An 18,861-nucleotide genomic window follows, 5' to 3' on the forward strand; every position below is an offset into this window, starting at 1 on the left:
TTTAATTTTAACAAAATTTTATGAATTATTATGAAAATACTGTATCAATGACTAAAAGATGCGGCCATATTTCTATTAGTTTAACTTTTTTCCCACTTTTATGTTAACAAGAGTATGATTTTTTTTAAAATAAAATTTGTGATTAATCGCGAGTTAACTATTGAAGTCATGTGATTAATTACAATTAAAAAACGTAATCAGCTGACACCCCTAAAATAAATACGGGGCTGCAATATGAGCCATAATTTGAACACAGAACCTCAACTGTGAGGCAGATGTGAACACCACGAAACCACCGACCGCCAACAGTGCTGCCAGATGCAATATGACATACAGTAAATCCAAGAAAGTACCAAGTATTATGAAGTACTTTAAATCTAACCATAGAATAAAAGAGTAATTCGGGCAAATATAAATAAAATAGCAATGTCTAAGCAAGTTCAAGATTAAGATTAGCTGAGTTTGCGTGCTGGCCTAGGTATAAATCCGAATAATATATTAAAAATATTTGTAAAAATTTAAATACTAAAATTAAAATATAAATAAAAATTGGTGTGGCTAGTGATGTAGACTAGGGGTTGAATGACTAAACATTTTTTTGTGGTTGGGTATAATGTGACGATAGTTGAGTTGAAGACAATTAATTACCGATGACATCATTGATATCTTTTTAGCGCAGCGGTTTCATGTAAAGGCATAAGGCTCTCTTATTTGGTGTTCCTATTTCACATGTGCCTTTATTGTAGGCTATTTGAGGCCAGATTTGTAAGAGGTCTCATTTAACACAACACGCTTGTAGCATCCACACAACCGCATGGTATACTGACGTTGGGTTCTGTAAAGCAGCTTAAGTGTTGCAATGTTGGTGTGTGTTGTATCTTAGCTACAACTTCCGTGATGAATAAAGATCTGGTTAGCACACGGTTGTCTGTACATTCTCAAGACAATGTGTTCGCGAAGACGGAGATTTACTTGCACCACTTCTTCACCGACAGTCCTGAGAAACCGCTGGTATGAATCTTTTAAGACTAACAGCAATTGGAACAGTCATAGTTAGCGAGGTTAGCATCTATGCTCTTCCACAACAAGCTTATTTATGAATAATGAGTTACAGTGGTTGTACAACTTTGAATGTCATTACACGAGACGCCGGTACATCTTTACCCCGATTGTGAGTAGAAAAGCAGCGTAAACTTTCTTCATGTCTCACGAACCAGGAAGTAGACTGCTAACAGTGTAGCATTGCTAGATGTGTATTGACAAATCCAAAATGACGTCACAAGTCAAAAAGGCGGTCTTATTCTGCATTTGAAGGTGGATTTATCCCATTCGGAGTGTGTTTAAGGCAAATGTAAACAATAAAGATGGCTGATTACGATAAATTGTTTGTTGTTTTGGTTAACACAGTCATTCCAGATCACGTTGTGTCACATAAACATACGTCTTGTATTTACATTAGTGCTGTCAAAGTTAAAGCGTTAACTGATTAATTAACCACAAAAAATGATCGCATTAATCATGAATTAACGCAGATTAAATTAATTTTGACCATAGATGATCCTTTAGAGTGACAGCGGATGGCTACGTTTAAGGTAGCACAGGTTGTGTTTTAGCAAAAGACATAATTACGTGCATTAAAGTAAAGCATTTAATAAATGTTTGCGTGTCACATTTAGAATATTTGTTCATGTCAAAAACATTTAGGTCATTTTTTTTTCATTTTAAATTATGTAAGTAATTAACTGATTAGAAAAAGAGGAGGATGAGTGGATCAAAATTTTTTTTGAAGACGTCCTCATACCATTAAATTTCAAAAGAATTAACACGTAACCGGTGCTCTTCAAATTTGGCGGGAGAAAAATGGTGATTAAAAAAAGCCTTTTTTTACTAACCGATTAATCGTGATTAATCACAATTCTAAGATGTGGTCTGATTAAAATTTTTTTAATCATTTCACAGCTCTAATTTACATTTGCCTCAAATGCGTTGAGGGCGGAACTGACACAATCCGAGTGGAATAAATCCGATTTCCCACTTTCCCCAAATGCATCATTTTTTTCCCTCGGTGAAGCGATGCTCTGCGCTCATTGAAAAGGTCAAAATGCAATCATTGTCATATTATGTAATTATTTGGAGGCCAGTGAAATGCCTTCAGTTGCCACTCCCAGGTGAATTGAGAGATAAAGTGGCAGTCATTAGCACATTGCAGATCTGCCTGTATTGTGTATAGAGCAGGACTGTCGCAGCTACAACACCAAGCACAATTCAAACTCCTCTTTCTCTCATGCGCACACACACACACAAAAAAAAAAACGCTGAAGTTAGCATCTCAAAGCTAACCTACACGCAGACAGCACGGAGATGAAGGTCACGCTGTACTTTCACTGTCCGAATGTACAAGACGGATGTTGCCTGGCAATTCCTCAAGATAGCTGATGTCACACTTCTTAGAGGACAACCCGTCACCTATAATGTCAGATGGTGACATAATGGAGATTGGAGAACAATCGTTTTTAAAAATGTGAATTCAGACACTGCATCCCAAAATTGATTCTCCTGCAAAACGCTTGTGTGCTTTTCTGAGAGCCCTCCTTAGCAGTCTCCCTGTTGTCAACAACAATGCAACATTTCTGCAATCTCTCCATTATTGGCACAGCTGCGGAAAAGCACACCTCTCGCCTGCCTCGCGGGATGACAATTATTCGCCGGTGTTAAAATAAACCACCGCTTCCTCCGTGATTCGGAAAGGGTTACAAATCAAACCGCCGCCGTAGCGTGTGCCAGCCTTGATATCTGACACCACTCAGCCATGAAGTCAGTATGAAATTACCACATTTGATGACAGAACCCCAGCTTTAAATCACATTAGGAGCCAAGGGATTCAATTAGCATTTCAAAATCCTTTCGTACACATACACATTAAGCTCTCACATATGTAGACCGGCTACTCAGTGAAGGAACTAAATCAATATCATTGAGTGTCCGGAGCCTGGTGTCTCCAAACCGGGACAGCGATCCGCAGAACGTCTGTCTCCATGCTCATTTTCAATCATGCCAATTAAAACCTCATTAAAGACTTGATCTTTGCAAAATAGCATTACGTGAGACTTTGCCTTTGTCTGTAGCCTGCCAACTGTAAAAAAAAAAAAAATCAAATCAAAAAGAATATTCTACAGTTTGTCGGGTAGAAAATCATTCATCACCTTTGACAAATGCTGTTCCAATCATCGAAATAAATGTTTTACTGCCTGGCATTCTAATTGTTTGTACTGCTGCGAAGGATTTCTTTATTATGCTAAAACAACTAAGCCAGTTTTCACAAATAAAGCGGAGGGGTGGGGCACTGTTTAATTTTTGAGGAGGTTTGCACTCCACGGAGATCCATTTTGTTGAAATATCCTTCAGGAAAAAAAAGAAAAGAAAAAAAAAATCCTTCATCAAAAAGCTAGCAATGCATTCTTAACGTCGGCTCAACTGCAGTATAACGAGTAGCTTAGATATTTCGCCACAGCGTGGACAGAATTACAGTACGACAGCGGCGCAGCTACTAACCAGCCGACCTCAGGAGCTGATGCTGTTATGGGAGACGCGCTCACACGAGGGCAAACCACAGTCTGAAAATTTGTTATGACTAACAACCACAATGGCGGGGATTTAGTTATGCTTTTACTGGCATTGAGGTATTTGTTTGTCTGTGTGTCAGCAGGGATGTGCAAACATGGCTTGGGAGCAAAATGTTGTGTGGTATGAATCCAGACTAATGTTTTATAGTGTTGGTTTAAAAAAATAAAATCATACTAGAGAAGAGGACTTACTTGTTCAAGGTTAGATCCAGAACAAATCGGGTGCCGAAAGCTTCGAGTTGGAAGCTGACCTGAGCGAGATGGATGGCCTGTCGGGGAAGAAAAATGAAGTCATTTCTAAACATCATTCTGAAAAGTTGCAGGAGTTCGAACCATCATCTCGGTTCAAACAGCATCAAAGCATTAAGCCAAGTCACAAGACTCCAAAATGGCCACCGAACACCAATAAACACTAAAAGAAAAGGACTGCCGTGTACCCTAATCGAGTACCGAATAATATTGGAGTTTTTCCAATGCATTGGGTTCAACTGCTAACGTTAGCCACCGATTGGCTATCTGATTTTCTTGCATGTCATCATCATTTTATGATAAGTGTAAATGTTAATGCAAATGATGTTAATGTATATGTGTAAAATATATGCAAAGTGACGCAATCTTTATTACGCCCTCATCATTTGTCGTTAAAGTTAAAATACCATTTGAATAGTGTTTTAGTGTTAAAACACATTCATATTCAGTGGGTGACTTATATTACACACTTTTATGACCAAGACTGCCAAAATGTTTCAAAACATTGCCTTTCCCATTAATAAATGTTTAATGGTATGCTCGACCGGCAGGTTTGACAGTACATGACTGTAATTTTTCTGTAAAGTACTTGTAAAGTGAAAATAAATGTCATGTAAATATGACACACCACGGAGAACATTGCTGTTAACAACAATGTCAGATTAAGATGATTAAAAAACAGAATTATCAAGTACTAAAAATAAGACTTCAAAAAAGCCAATGTTTTCGCTCTCAAACCCTGCGGCTGTGTCAGATGATTGCGTGAAACCACGCCCCGCGGAAAAACTGATGCTACTTCATCTAGAAAATTTCTTATGCCCGCACATCCATACATGTTTGAGTCACACAAAAAATGCTTAAGTCTGCGGTCGTGAAATATATCCCAGCGGGTCGTCGCAGGGGCTTTCCATGCCGTGACGAGTAGCACTAGCCAAAAGCTAGTTCGCAAGCTAACAGCTTCTGAGGCTCACAACAGCTAGCTAGCTAGCTAACTGTAATGGGCCTAGTAATACCGAAGAAACTAGCAATTGTGACGGATAACTTTAAATAATGTGAACAAAAGTGCTCAAGTTCATAATAGTTATTGGTCATAAGAACTGAACTGGTTTAAAAATGCTATTTTGTGACAATTTTGTATTGTGTAGATGTCGGCCTTTTTACATGTTTTCAGCGAATTAAAATTTCAAACATGTTTTTAAAAACAAATCTCTGAATTCATTTTAGAGGGTCGAAGAAATTGACAATAAAACTCTTGAGTTTCAGACTTCGAAACTGTTTTTTCAATCAGTTTATTCTGCATTGGACTCCGAAATTCGAGGTCCAATACAGAATAAAAGTTGTAGATACTTAAGAGGGGATAAATTCTCATTTATTGGTCTCTCACTCACACAAAAAAACAAATAATTGACCCAATGGCTTGATATCCAAAATCAAACCAATTTTGTATGCAGCTTTGAAAAGGTACTTGTGGACACGGTGCAATCTTATCGGCATACATTTTACGCAGTGTAGAGGACTACAGTCTCATTTTTGACCATGAAGAAAGCTGTAGATAAGATCGCTATCCAGTCCCCACTGGACAACGCAAACAGATGTGGCCAACAAATGACAGATGGTGGTTCTGCTTGGGTGCAGCTTTTTTTTTCAGCACCACACAGCATGACTTTCGGCTGCTATTTATGTGCTCGGGAAAACAGGATTGCAAGCTTGTGCGATGGGCCGATAAGCAGCACGTGGTGAGGTGATCTGCTGATGGCGACAAAATATAATCCGACACGGCTCTGCATTCGCCTACCTGACCCTCTGTGGCTTGGCTCCTGGCCCGAGTGTCCAGGTCCTTGTAGGCACTCTCAGAGTCCTCGTTTAGGTAGTAGATGAGGCGGGACGGGTAGGCGATCACCTGCTCGGCTGCATGGCGGGCCGTGTTTCCCGAAACGGGTGCTGCAGTCGCCTGTTGCTTCACCGGCACTGCGTCCCTCTCAACCTTGTCCTCTGCACTGTGAGAAGCTGCGAGAGAATCGTACATACACACACACACACACACACACCGACACACCTGAGCCAGCTGTCAACCTCAAAGGGGTCATAGTGTCATTGCAACACTTTTTCGTTCCAGCCAAAATTCAGGTGAGATGACTTTTACAGCAAATGATCATTTATTTGACTTTGGATGTTGGCTTTATTTCCAAAAAGTGCCCAATCACCTATTCAGCCTCAAAGACACAGTCAGCATCATGCAGCAGGATCAGAACCCCTCCTTAATATGTGTGTATATATTTTTAATTCAAATGCGGTAGCGGTTTAGCGCAGAGAACAACGCTGGCATGTTTTATTCTGCCCTACACCGTCCAGCACGTTTATTAAAGTCGCAGCACATAGACACAACGTCCCTTCTTATTTAGCAAAGAGCCGCTAAAATACTGATAGAAACGAGATGCAATTGCTTCTACGAAAAGCAAATAAAAAAATACAGCGCTACGTACCGGATGACGCTGGTGATGCGTGAAGCCAAAGCGTGAGGATGCTGACGAGCAAAGTGTCCAGAAATATCAAACGCATGATTCATATTTGATGACTGAAATATCTCGATATCAACACAACAAGGTAGCGTGGCGCTTGCAGCCCATCGTGGCAGGCAGGGAGGTGCCGATGATCAGACTGATGGGGAGGAGGATGAGAGGGGGCGCTTTCTTCATAGGTCCGGGAGGCACTGGACTGCTGCGGCTGCAGATGATGGGGATGATGATGATGATGGTGGGAGGAAGAAGAGGAGGAGGAGGAGGAGGAGGAGCGCAGGGAAGGCGGCGGCCGTGCAGCTACTGGAAGTTCATCGGCAGACTCCACCTCGATGTGCACGAACAAGTCCTGCAGGGGCACACATATGAAGACAACCCGGAGACAGGAAGTGGTTGCACAGGATGATTCAATGAAGGACGAGTGGGTGATCTGGAAATAAAAGAGAGAGCTACTGTCTCCCCTAGATGGAATTGGGATGTCAGAATGGCAACACGAGAATTTTTTTTAAACAAAATTAGCAATCCCCATATACCGTAGAGTAGTTGTTTAATTTGACTATATTTTCTTATTGAAATGCTATTAATCCCATTGCAGCCCCCTTCCCCCCTCAAAAAAACCCCCACAACCATCTGGTAAGAAAAAGAGCACTGTACAAACAAAACGAACAAACAATAAACATATAAACTGTTTTTATCAAGTGTTATTGTTAATTACTGCACATATTGCAGTTTTTAAGGGGCGTGGCCTAGTGAGCAACACAAGGAGTTCAGTTGGATTGGCCAGTTACGGTCAGTGTGAGCGTCTGGGTGTGAGTTGCGGCCTACAGCAGATTTTTGCATGATTTATTATTTAGTGTTTGTTTGATTGTCCTGTACAATAAATGATTGGAGAGTACATCTGCGACCGTTGCACTCCTTGCCCACATGCGAGTGCGTGCATTTACAGTGACTCGAGCTGCAGCGTGTCAGATTTTGGCCCACAACAGAAAGCCCAATTCCAATTTTGTTGGACTGTTACAGCAAAATGAGAGAAAAGCAATGGCATGACAACAGGGTGAGCAACCTCAAGTGTGTGACTCTTTTGTTGTTGTTGCTGAGTCATAACTTCCTCATAGTCCAATAAAAACATTACCGATGCTAATTTATGTATACACATTTTGCACAATAAATAACAACTTTTTTATTACATATGAAATTAATGGTGGAAATAAATGAAAAGTACAGTGCATGCTGCTGGATCCGATGAGGCCCGTCGCCCTGCCTGTCACAAGGGCACGTAGAGACAAACAAACCATTCACACTCACATTTCGCACCTATGAACAATTTTCAATTCATCTAATAAGTATAATTCTGGAATGCGGGAGGTAAAGACAAGAGTACCTGGAGGAAACCCACCCAAAGACAGAGAGAACAATGCAAACCACACAGGAAGGCCGCAGCCGAGATTCAAATCCAGACCTCTAGAACCGAGGCAGCCGTGCTAACCGTTAGACAAACATGCTGCCCCTAGTAAAAAAAAAAAAAAAAACACCAAGATATTAAAAAAGTATCATAGCATAATAGCAATGCAAACGTTGACTTGATGCAACGCCCCCTAGCGTCAGTTGCACATATAACAACAGAGTTTAATTTGACATTTGGCTGCATTTATTTATTTACACTGCAGATGAGAGCGAACTACTTGCCTAGCATGCTTCCATGTAAAGTATACACATTCGACTTCGGCCTTCAAAAGTTGTAGCATAATTTCCCTCACACATTCTAAAAGTAGCTAAATGTATTGCTCATAAGGGTAAAATAAACCGTTGAAGCTGAAAGAGTTAAAATCCCCTCATTTAAACCTTCACATCAGAAAAGCAAATATTGTATTTTTCAGCGGACTCATTTCTGTTGACATACATTATTCAGCTGTATGAGTATGCAGCCAAACATATGGCATTTTATTTGAAAGGCTGCCAAGAAACTCAAGGTACTAAATCAAAGAAAACCAGAAGATGAAGAAGGACCGTGCACACTTGGCGCGCACCTAACATTTTGGAGTGCCATTAAAAACCGTGCAACATTCAATTCCTCTGTGTTTATTGAGAGAGGGTCGCGACTGTGAGAAGCGGCCAAAGCGCCAATGAATGAACACATTCTTGTCCGCGCGGGCGACCAATAACAACTTTGCTGCCCTCGGTGGTGCGTGCGTGCGTGCGTGCGTGTGACGCGTCACACGGCCGGGGCGCGCCCACTCCACACATCTCCGCGCAAAAAAGGAAACCTCCGACAAAGTTTAGTTTGGATGGACTCGCGGAAAGAGTGCACACGGCCGTCTGGAGGGGGGGAGCGAGGTTCTGTAAAGTGGAATCGACTTTTTGCTCTTTGGATGTTAATAACAAAATACAAAAAAAAAATCGTCAGTCAGTGCAGCTTCTGTGCTCGGTAAGATCTTTTCCAAATACTTTAAATATCAAGAGTGATGTATTTCCGTCAGTATGCTGTGTCTTTTATGAATGCTACGCAACCTTATGTTTTAACTGAGAATTTCATGTAATGCGGGAATGAGTCATTTAAATGCACACTGTACTGAAATGCTGTCAAATAGTTCACTTTCCATTAGTTTTGAATTAATGACACAATCCTTTAACTATACTTTCCCAAATGCTAATGCTCTTTCATTGTTTATCAATCATATTTAAAAGCCACTTATATTAGCCTGATTCTCTGCTTGATTTACTTTTAATAACAGAAAAAAAACTGTCTCGACCATAAAATAAAGATGTTTCAGCCTACATGTAGTGCTAAACAAAGCAATTTCTATACTGTATGTCCTTTGTCCTCTCAAGTGTCAGTTCAGTAATCTTGATTTTGAAACATTTCTACATCTAAGTATATTTCCCACATGCAAATGCCCAAGTATATTCTTCATAAAAGAAGAAATGGGTCGAATTCTGTCCCTCAAGTTTCAAATATACACAATGTAGTATTTGAGCTCCAAGGTAACTTCATACTTTTTTCCAAGTCTGAAAAGCTAGCGTAGCGGTATGTATCCAAGTCAGGCACAAAGGCATGAGTTTCGGGTGTGTTACTACACTGACAAGCCATTAAACTTCAAAAGAGGTCACACTCATTTGTAAACAAAAAAAAATGCATCTTATAAGTTGAGGTGAATTTGGACAATTTAAACACACTGTATAAAACTTGAGACCTTGATAGTGCTACAAATGTTCAGACGAGCAAAGTTGAACTTATCACCCTAAAAGCTGTTTACTGATGACTGCAGTGGAAAAGTAACTTCCACAACTATTATTGTCTGCCCTTCCACACACACAAAAAAATAAGTTCCTTAACTGTGCAAGAGGAGAATGATTCACCCTCTTGCGGTTCCTCCTGCCTCTTTCTGTCAACCATGTCACTTGCCACAATGTTGACCCAAATGGATGTTCACATTATGTTCCAGGCTTATCCTGGACACACCCTGCACTCGCTTGAACACAGGAACTGAATGAGGGGTTTCTGTGATCCCTGGATTATTTTGGAGAGCAGCCGGTTGTGAGGCTAGAACTCAACAGGTAGGTTCATCGCAACTATGGATGATTCTTGGCATCATTTTAAAGGAGAAGTCAACCCCCCCCCCAAAATTCTTAACAATAATATGTTCAATGCAGCCCCGCGAGCCTAAATACAGTATTTTGGTTAATATTGTGCTAGCAAAATAAGCATTACGCAGCAAAATCCAGCAGCTTTTATCAATATCATAAGGCGGCCGTTTTGCCACTTGCTATCGAGAGAAAATGACATCACAGTTGCTCAGGTCAGGTAACAACCAATCACAGCTCAGCTTCAGAAAACAGGTGAGCTGTGATTGGTCGTTGCCTGAGCAACTGTGATGTCATCTTCAGGGGACAGCAAGTGGCAAAATGGCCGCGTTATAAAATGTAATTATGAAAGTTGTAAAAACTAATTATTGTTTAATGCGTTGTTGGAATCTGATTAATAAATTATTTTCATTTTGTTATATAGTCAAATCTATTTCACGCTGATGTAAATTTTAGGAAGATACCATGTCTAGTAAACTGTGATGTCATCTTCAGGGGACAGCAAGTGGCAAAATGGCCGCGTTATAAAATGTAATTATGAAAGTTGTAAAAACTAATTATTGTTTAATGCGTTGTTGGAATCTGATTAATAAATTATTTTCATTTTGTTATATAGTCAAATCTATTTCACACTGATGTAAATTTTAGGAAGATACCATGTCTAGTAAACTGTGATGTCATCTTCAGGGGACAGCAAGTGGCAAAATGGCCGCGTTATAAAATGTAATTACGAAAGTTGTAAAAACTAATTATTGTTTAATGCGTTGTTGGAATTTGATTAATAAATTATTTTCATTTTGCTATATAGTCAAATCTATTTCACACTGATGTAAATTTTGGGAAGATACCATGTCTAGTAAACTGTGATGTCATCTTCAGGGGACAGCAAGTGGCAAAATGGCCGCGTTATAAAATGTAATTATTATAATTATAATAATTAATAATTGTAATAATTATTCTCCAGAATTTTTTTTTGAAAAAAATAAAATATAATTATGAAAGTTGTAAAAACAAATAATTGTTTAATGTGTTGTTGGAATTTGATTAATAAATTATTTTCATTTTGTTATATAGTCAAATCTATTTCACACTGATGTAAATTTTGGGAAGATACCATGTCTAGTAAACTGTGATGTCATCTTCAGGGGACAGCAAGTAGCAAAATGGCCGCGTTATAAAATGTAATTATTATAATTATAATAATTAATAATTATAATAATTATTCTCCAGAAAAAAAATTGAAAAAAATAAAAAAATAAAATATAATTATGAAAGTTATAAAAACAAATAATTGTTTAATGTGTTGTTGGAATTTGATTAATAAATTATTTTCATTTTGTTATATAGTCAAATCTATTTCATACTGATGTCAATTTTGGGAAGATACCATGTCTAGTAAACTGTGATGTCATCTTCAGGCGACAGCAAGTGGCAAAATGGCCGCCCCTTGAGATGGATAAAAACGGCAGGATTTTGCTTCTTAAGTCATGTTCCACAAATGCAATATTAATCAGAATGTCATGTTGAGACTAGTGAGGCCTCATACAACATATTATCGTAAAGAAATGTTTAAGGTTGACTTCCCCAAAAGGATGGATGTGACCATCATATTTTCTTATAGGCAATCTCAATGGACGACTCCGGAGAGGACTATGGAAACTACAGCTATTACGAGTACCTGGAATACGGCGACATGGAAGAATTGAAAGTCGACCACAGACAGAAAGAAGCAATGCACATCATCTCGGTCGTCATCTACATCATTTCCTTTGTCCTCGGCCTCATTGGGAACGGAACCGTCATTTGGGTGACAGGATGCAAGAGCAAAAGGACCGTCAACAGCGTCTGGCTGCTCAATCTGGCCTTGGCCGATTTTGTCTTCGTGCTCTTCCTCCCCTTCTACATTGACTACATCCTGCGCGACTTTCACTGGGATTTTGGCGTCGCCATGTGTAAGATCAATTCCTTTGTGTGCGTCATGAACATGTACGCGAGCGTCCTGTTCCTCACGGTGCTCAGCGTGGACAGATACGTCTCGCTGGTCCATCACGACTGGTCTCGGAGGTTCCGAACGGTCCCCAGGGCCTTCTTCACCAGCGCCTGCGTGTGGCTCACGGCCGGCGTCATGAGCTGCCCGGCGCTCATCTTTCGGGACACGGTGCGCTTACACGACAAAGTGGTGTGCTTCAACAACTTCCACGCACAGGATGGAGCGTCAGCAGCTGCCAGACACATTCTGGTGGTCTCCATCCGTACCACGGTGGGCTTCCTCTTGCCGTTCTCTGCTATGTGTGTGACCGGAATCCTTCTGACGGTGAAGGTGAATCGATCCCAGGGCGCCGTTCGCATGTCTGGCTTCACCAAAACGGTCTCCGCCATGATCCTGGCATTCTTCATATGTTGGGTCCCTTTCCACATCTTTAGCCTGATGGAGCTGTCCATACATTCCTCGCTGCATCTACATAACGTGCTGAAAATGGGATTTCCGCTGGCCACCAGTTTAGGCTTTTTCCACAGCTGCATTAACCCGGTGCTCTATGTGCTTCTGGGTAAAAAAGTTCGCAACATCCTGAAGCGCGCGTGCTTGGACATCACTAAAAGCTCGCTAAGAGAACTCAGCCAATCCGTGTCGGCCACTGAGATGGAATCTTTGCCAGGAGTCCCTCACGTCCAGGACAGTGCACCGGAGGATCCTGTGGCCTCATCAACTCTGTAATCTTTATGCGCAGATGCAGAGTGGATGTGAAAAGTCTACACACCCCATTTCAAATGCCAGGTTTTTGTGATATATATATAAAAATAAAAAAAATGAGAGTAACATAAATCACCCCCCCAAAAAATCTATCTTTTATGTGAACTATAAACTGTACAAAATTAAAAAATCCTTTTTGGGATGTGTTTAGAATTAGCCAATCACAGACAAACTCATGTTAAATGGCAGTCAGCACACCCATGCAACTATTTAAAGTGCCTCTGATTAAGCCAAATTAAAGGGGAAGTCAAACCAAATATTTTTTTTGTCAATAATTTGTTCTATGCATATTTCTCAAATATGGTATTGTGGATCATTTTGCGTTCGTGGAATATGAGTTAAGCAGCAAAATCCAGCCGTTTTTATCCCTTTCAGGGGGCGGACATTTTGCCACTTGAAGATAACATCAATGTTGCTCAGGTCTCAGGTAACAACCAATCACAGCGCAGCTTCAGAAAACAGGTGAGCTCTGATTGGTTGTTGCCTGAGCCCTAAGCAACATTGACGTCTCCTTCAGTCGACAGCAAGTGGCAAAATGGCCGCCCCCTGAGATGGATAAAAACGGCTGGATTTTGCTTCATAACTCATATTCCAAAAATGTAATATTAATCAGAATGTCATGTTTAGACTAGTATATAACATATTATTTTCAAGAAATGTTTAAGGTTGACTTCCGCTTTAAATTTCAGATGTTCCAGTTTTTTTTTATTTTTACTTTCTGTCAGAAAGCAGGTTTTGTGCTAACACTGACTGGCATTCGGAAATGTTTATAATTCCCTCGAGTTCCAGTCAGAAAAGAACAAAGGCCCCAGAATGTGCACGCTTGTGCAACCATATTAGTTCATTTGTTCATTTTTACTTCCTCTCTCAAAAAGTAAAACAAAAATGAATTAAAAAAAAAATGTGTTGTATAGGTGATGTGTCACATTAATGGTGGGAAAAGTTTTGAAATGATTTATCTTGGTCTCGTTTGACTATATCACAAAAAAACTAACATTTGAACAGGGGTGTGGAGACTTTTCATATCCACTGTATGTCTTCAACCAACAATTACATTAAATGGAAATAAAAGTTCATAGACTAAAATACTCTGTATAAGTTACAAAAAAAGTTTTAATTTTATTAAAGTCCAAATTCAAATGAGTGATTGCTGATTTCATTGTTTGACAAACTAATAGTGAAGTCAAAGTTGATTTAAAAAAAAAAAAGTGTACTAAATACAGTACACTTGTAATAAATATTACGACTTTATTCTAGTAAAATTACAACATTAATCTTGTAAGACTTTATTGTTGTAGTATTGTTGTGTTTTCTTCTCATTGTGGCCCCAACATTGGCCCCACCACTTTACAATAACTTTACTACATTATTTAATTGAATCTGTCTTAATACATGTTTTGACAAAACAAACGTACAGTATTGCAAATTTCTCTTCTCAACTGTGACGATCTGCATTTACACGAACTGGAAGATGTTACAACCAAATGTAGAGCAACCCGAGCATAACTTTCATGAAGCTTTTGTGAATTTTACAGATGACGAAAAACGATGCTAAGGGATTTTTTCATTTTGTTTGAGATTTCACATAAAAGTAGTAGAACACATGTATGAATGTATATTTGCTGCTAGAGTAGAATTTATTTGTGGAAATGTTACACATATATTCCATTTAATATATTACAAATAAATAGCCCCTTAATAAATGTACTCTACTGTACTTTTGTTTGAATTTTTTTATTTTTTTTATTTTTTTACTTTGTTTGTCCAGCAGTGTCTGGGTTATGTCATTCAAGCTTTGAACCCTTGTGTACAAAATGACATGTACTTCTCCAGGACTGCTATTTAGACAAGTATGACTTTGGTCCAGATGTGCATTTTGTTTTGTTTTTCTTTCCCTACAGGCTATGGTGCCTTCAAATGCAGTCATTTCCTGTTTTTTTTTTCTCCCGACCATTGCTGACCTGATATACAATGAAATGTCGAGACAAGATCCAGTCACTGGAATAATGTTTGATAATTATGATTTTTTTTTTTTAAATCATTCTTCTGTTCACTTTTTTTTTACATTAAAAACATAATAATTTACTGTACTTTTCTACAAGAAAAAATATTGAATTAATGGAGTATTAACTTGCCAAGCAGATCAAAACTAACTTCAGAATGTTAAACATTCACACTAAAAATCGACTTTTTCAAGAATTCCAAAAATGGAGAAATTGCACCACATTTTAGTTCAGTCTCTGCTATTCAGCATTCTCTCTTCAGAACATAATGAATCCATCTTACAATGGCATCAATTCCTTATAATATTCACCATGTAACAATCGGGTAAAAACACAATAGTATTTATGCCGACTTAATAAAAAATAATTAATTACCATTTCATTTAAATTGAGTATGCGCTATTTACAGGACAACAAATGAAACATTCCAACCTCTGAGCACTATTAGTTGAGAAGTCACAAAAGTGCATTATCTGTTAGTAAGCAGTCTAAACTAAAATGAGGGAATACAATAAATATCAATATCTTGCATGTACGGTACTGTATTTGAGGGCGATCGAACCCGGTGACAACGTTGAATTAATTTAGCATCTGGTCTGCGATGAGTAATATTGATGTCAATCAGATAGTCAAATGTTAAAATAATCAAAATGTAACACAGCCGCCTGTAGTGAATCCTGCCAGTTTGTTTTTTATTTTTTTATTTTTTTAAATCAAAGGCGGCTCGACTGCAGCAAACAATAGTAACAGTATGTCACTTCATAAACTCACTAATTGAGTTTGTTAGCCACAACGCACGTCTTTGTCTTCCCCCGAGTGACCCATTTTGTGTGCGGTGTGCGAGATGGGGAATATTATGAAGCCCTTGTCACTTTTTTTTTCACGAAGGGACTGCACACTTGCCAGCCACCTCGGTTGGTGCCATGTAACTTGTAATGAACACCATTGGCTTCCAAAAACACAAACAGGATAGATTATCACAATGATTTTTTTTGTTTTCAAATGTCTAAATTGGGCTATGTGTCAAGTAAGAAATAACCGTGACCGGAGCTTGTTTTTGTTTTTACAGCATTGTTTGTGAGATTACAGGACCCGGTGGAAGATGTTCATGTCGGCATTGTCTGGGAATGTTAATGATATACCTAATGCCCAATTGTGAGCCGTATGCGTTCACTGCCCGGAATTGGGGGACCAGTTTTCTGGTTCTTTTTTTTTTCTTTTTCTGGAGAGCTCAGTATTGTTCATTCGGTAATTTTACCGATTTGACATGTCATCATCATGGGCCCCCTTTTTTTTTTTTTATAATTATTTTTTTTAATATATATATATATATATATATATATATATATATATATATTTTTTTTTTTTTTGTTTGTGAGTGAGTATGTGTATGTGCGTGCGTGCGTGTGAGTGTATATTCATTAGTTCACCTAAAACCTATTAAAAAATACCTAAACCGAACACTTCCAGCCAGAGTCGTGAGGCCGTCAGGAGACCCGAGGAAGGACCAAAGAAAAGAAAGGAAAGTGAAATCCAGTTTTCTGTTTCCAATGCAGTCTTGATTTATCTGCTTCGGTCAGTGGGTTTCTACTCACGTTTCTACATTTTCTCTCCAGGAAGAGTGACTCCGCTGATTGTCCGAAATGCTACAAGAAGTAACACTTGTAAGGCGATGATGTGTATCTTTCAGCAGCTAAAAGGAGATATCAATAAGGAGTGGATATCAGACAAAGCCAGGATTTCTTTTAAGTCCCTTAGTGTTGCATATTATGATTAAATGAATACAAACTCGTACTTACTGTACTTTGGTCCTAGCCGGTGTGTCTCTGATAGCCTGAAGCAACAAAGGCTTACCCGGCCGTTTGTGAAAAATGAGTCCGGGCAGTTGGTAGCTACAACCTGGGGAAGATGTGCTGACTCCAGTTGCTGGCGCAGTATGCAATTAATCGTGAAACAGCAGGTGATCATTTTTGCCGAGCGTGTCCTAAATTGCGTCGGTTTTACACTTGCAAGGAATTGAAGGTCACCGAGTTGCTGTGCTGAGGGTAAGGCAAACCAAATGAAGAAGACTGATTCAAAGCATGCTTGAAGAGAACTTACCCTGAACCTTTCCTTTTAAGATCTTATCTGCATTCTGACGGTATTCTTCACTCACGGTTTGATGGTATTGAAGAAGCTGACTTCTGTGGATCAGAAAAAACACACAAACGTGTGTATATATATATATATATATATATATACACTGTATATATATATTAGGGGTGTGAATTGCCTAGTACCTGGCGATTCGATTCGTATCACGATTCATAGGTCACGATTCGATTCGGTGCCGATTAATCCTGATGCGAATCTATAAATTGATTATTGCAAAAAAATTTGTGCTCAAATTTAGAAAATACTAATCAGTAAACTTGTACATGTACACTGTAAGATTTGTATGAAAATGTATATATTTATCAGAAAAATTCAGACTTATAACTGAGCCACTGCATTTAACAAATAAAATAAATAAAAATAAAATATTAAGGCTTAATGTTCCATTAATACAACATTCTTCCATGCTTAATGTGTGAATCCTAACCCTAAGTAAGACGTTTTGTTATATATTGGCATACAAAATTGATGTTTAAAAATCGATTCGGCCGCATATCGAATCGATTTGAGATTTGCGCGCTGTAATATCGCGATATATTGCCGAATCGATTTTTTCTAAAACCCCTAATATATATATATATATATATATATATATATATATATATATATATATATATATATGAACTGGAAAAACAAAACTGGATGCAAGTGGGCCTTGTTATAAAGGAAGTGGACCAAAGCTCACCTCCAACCAGCTTGGTGGTGAATCAGCAGAAGTCCTGAAAGAGATTTCATCAAAAAGGCCCCATGTGACATTTTTGAGAAGCTTTCGTGAATGTTATCAACAGCTGGTAGGCATCAGCCATAGGATTGTGTGTTTTTTTTATCTTCTCTTGCAGGTGAAGGCAAGCTCCCTGTCGTGTTTGCTAGCATTAGCGGTCTGCATTAAAGGAAGCTGTGATATCATACTTCCCAGAGCGACATATACTGTGAAATGTAACACCTACGTGACCACACGGGGTTGTGTGCAGCAAACCAGGGTGACTTAGAAGATTGTGAGAGTCGTAGCTGAAGTGAATTATTACTCCAGATGATTGTTTTGTTAAAAGTAAAATGGGATATTCTGTCACTTAAGATCACTGTAGCAAGTCCGGTCAATGACAGCCTCGATGAAATGATTTTGGCAAATCTGGTGCGATATGATGACTTTGACGACGCCAGCTGCTTTAGGAAGGCTAATGAGCTGTCCAAGGTCAGCTGTTGTCAACCTTCAAGCGTTAATAATGAAGGAAGCGCTGTCAAAGCTCTATTATATGATTATATAATCAAGTTTGCCGGTCAAGGCTTTGCTCAGTGAACCCTTTTGTCCCGCCACAACTCAGGCTGGAAGTCTTCTTCCTGGTAGGCAGACTGGTAAAATCTCAGCTCAAGGATGTGCCGAGTGTGTTCACCTAATGCAAATTTGAAATCTGATTTCATTCATTACCCACAGATCCCAAAGAAGAGCCTCTGAGATGATGGACGGGTGTGTGAACGCCACCAAGGAGGAAAGTCTGCCATCTGCTGAACTCATGCGCATCTGAACAGAGGAAGAAATGATACACACAATAAACACTGACATGCCACAACATTTTGACCACTTGCACCATTCAAACATTCTAACCTTGTAAGAAAAATGAAAAAAAGGAAAAAAAAAGGGGTCAATTTTGATTTTTTTTTTTTAAGTAGAATTTAAGCTTAATTCTCATTTAATGTTTTACTTTTCTTTTTTTCCCAGGTTTAAGGAAATATAGTCACAAAACACTAGCTATCATTTCGTTCTTCTGTGCAACTAAAATATAGGTGAAATTTGTGAACGCATTCTCAAATTTAATTAAAAGTTTAATGAAAGTTGTAAAAAAAAATGATTGTCTAATGTGTTGTTGGGATTTGATTAATAAATGATCTTACATTTTTTTCCAACATGAATCCTATTTCATGTTGTTTTACTCGGATATATTCCATAATGGTGCCATTTTTTTTGGGTGATACAATGTCTAGAA

At 38.8% G+C, this 18,861-nt stretch overlaps 2 protein-coding genes across 4 annotated transcripts in view; one reads left to right on the plus strand and one right to left on the minus strand.

Annotated features, from left to right (window-relative positions):
• The window catches only part of adam23b (ADAM metallopeptidase domain 23b), a 43,853-nt gene extending 27,046 nt beyond the window's left edge, over positions 1-16,807 (minus strand). Inside the window, exons 1-5 of one of the 3 annotated variants that reach the window (XM_077581001.1) lie at positions 16,525-16,807; positions 16,321-16,418; positions 6,356-6,737; positions 5,668-5,879; positions 3,816-3,892 (exon numbers count right to left, since the gene is read on the minus strand). In XM_077581001.1, coding sequence (XP_077437127.1) covers positions 3,816-3,892; positions 5,668-5,879; positions 6,356-6,431 — 365 coding nt within the window. In that variant the 5' untranslated portion in view covers positions 6,432-6,737; positions 16,321-16,418; positions 16,525-16,807. Of the gene's footprint in view, positions 1-3,815; positions 3,893-5,667; positions 5,880-6,355; positions 6,957-16,320; positions 16,419-16,524 lie in introns of those variants that run through there. The other 2 variants (XM_077581002.1, XM_077581000.1) reach the window with 2 other exon arrangements.
• Positions 8,643-14,439, plus strand: cmklr2 (chemerin chemokine-like receptor 2). Its single transcript, XM_077581003.1, has 3 exons — positions 8,643-8,813; positions 9,832-9,943; positions 11,592-14,439. Exon 3 carries the CDS (start codon positions 11,601-11,603, stop codon positions 12,684-12,686), a length of 1,086 nt encoding a protein of 361 aa, XP_077437129.1. The 5' UTR covers positions 8,643-8,813; positions 9,832-9,943; positions 11,592-11,600; the 3' UTR covers positions 12,687-14,439.
• Positions 16,808-18,861: the final 2,054 nt, after the last annotated feature.

Source organism: Vanacampus margaritifer, chromosome 11 (genome assembly GCF_051991255.1).
Source record: "Vanacampus margaritifer isolate UIUO_Vmar chromosome 11, RoL_Vmar_1.0, whole genome shotgun sequence".
Taxonomy (NCBI): Eukaryota; Metazoa; Chordata; class Actinopteri; order Syngnathiformes; family Syngnathidae; genus Vanacampus; species Vanacampus margaritifer.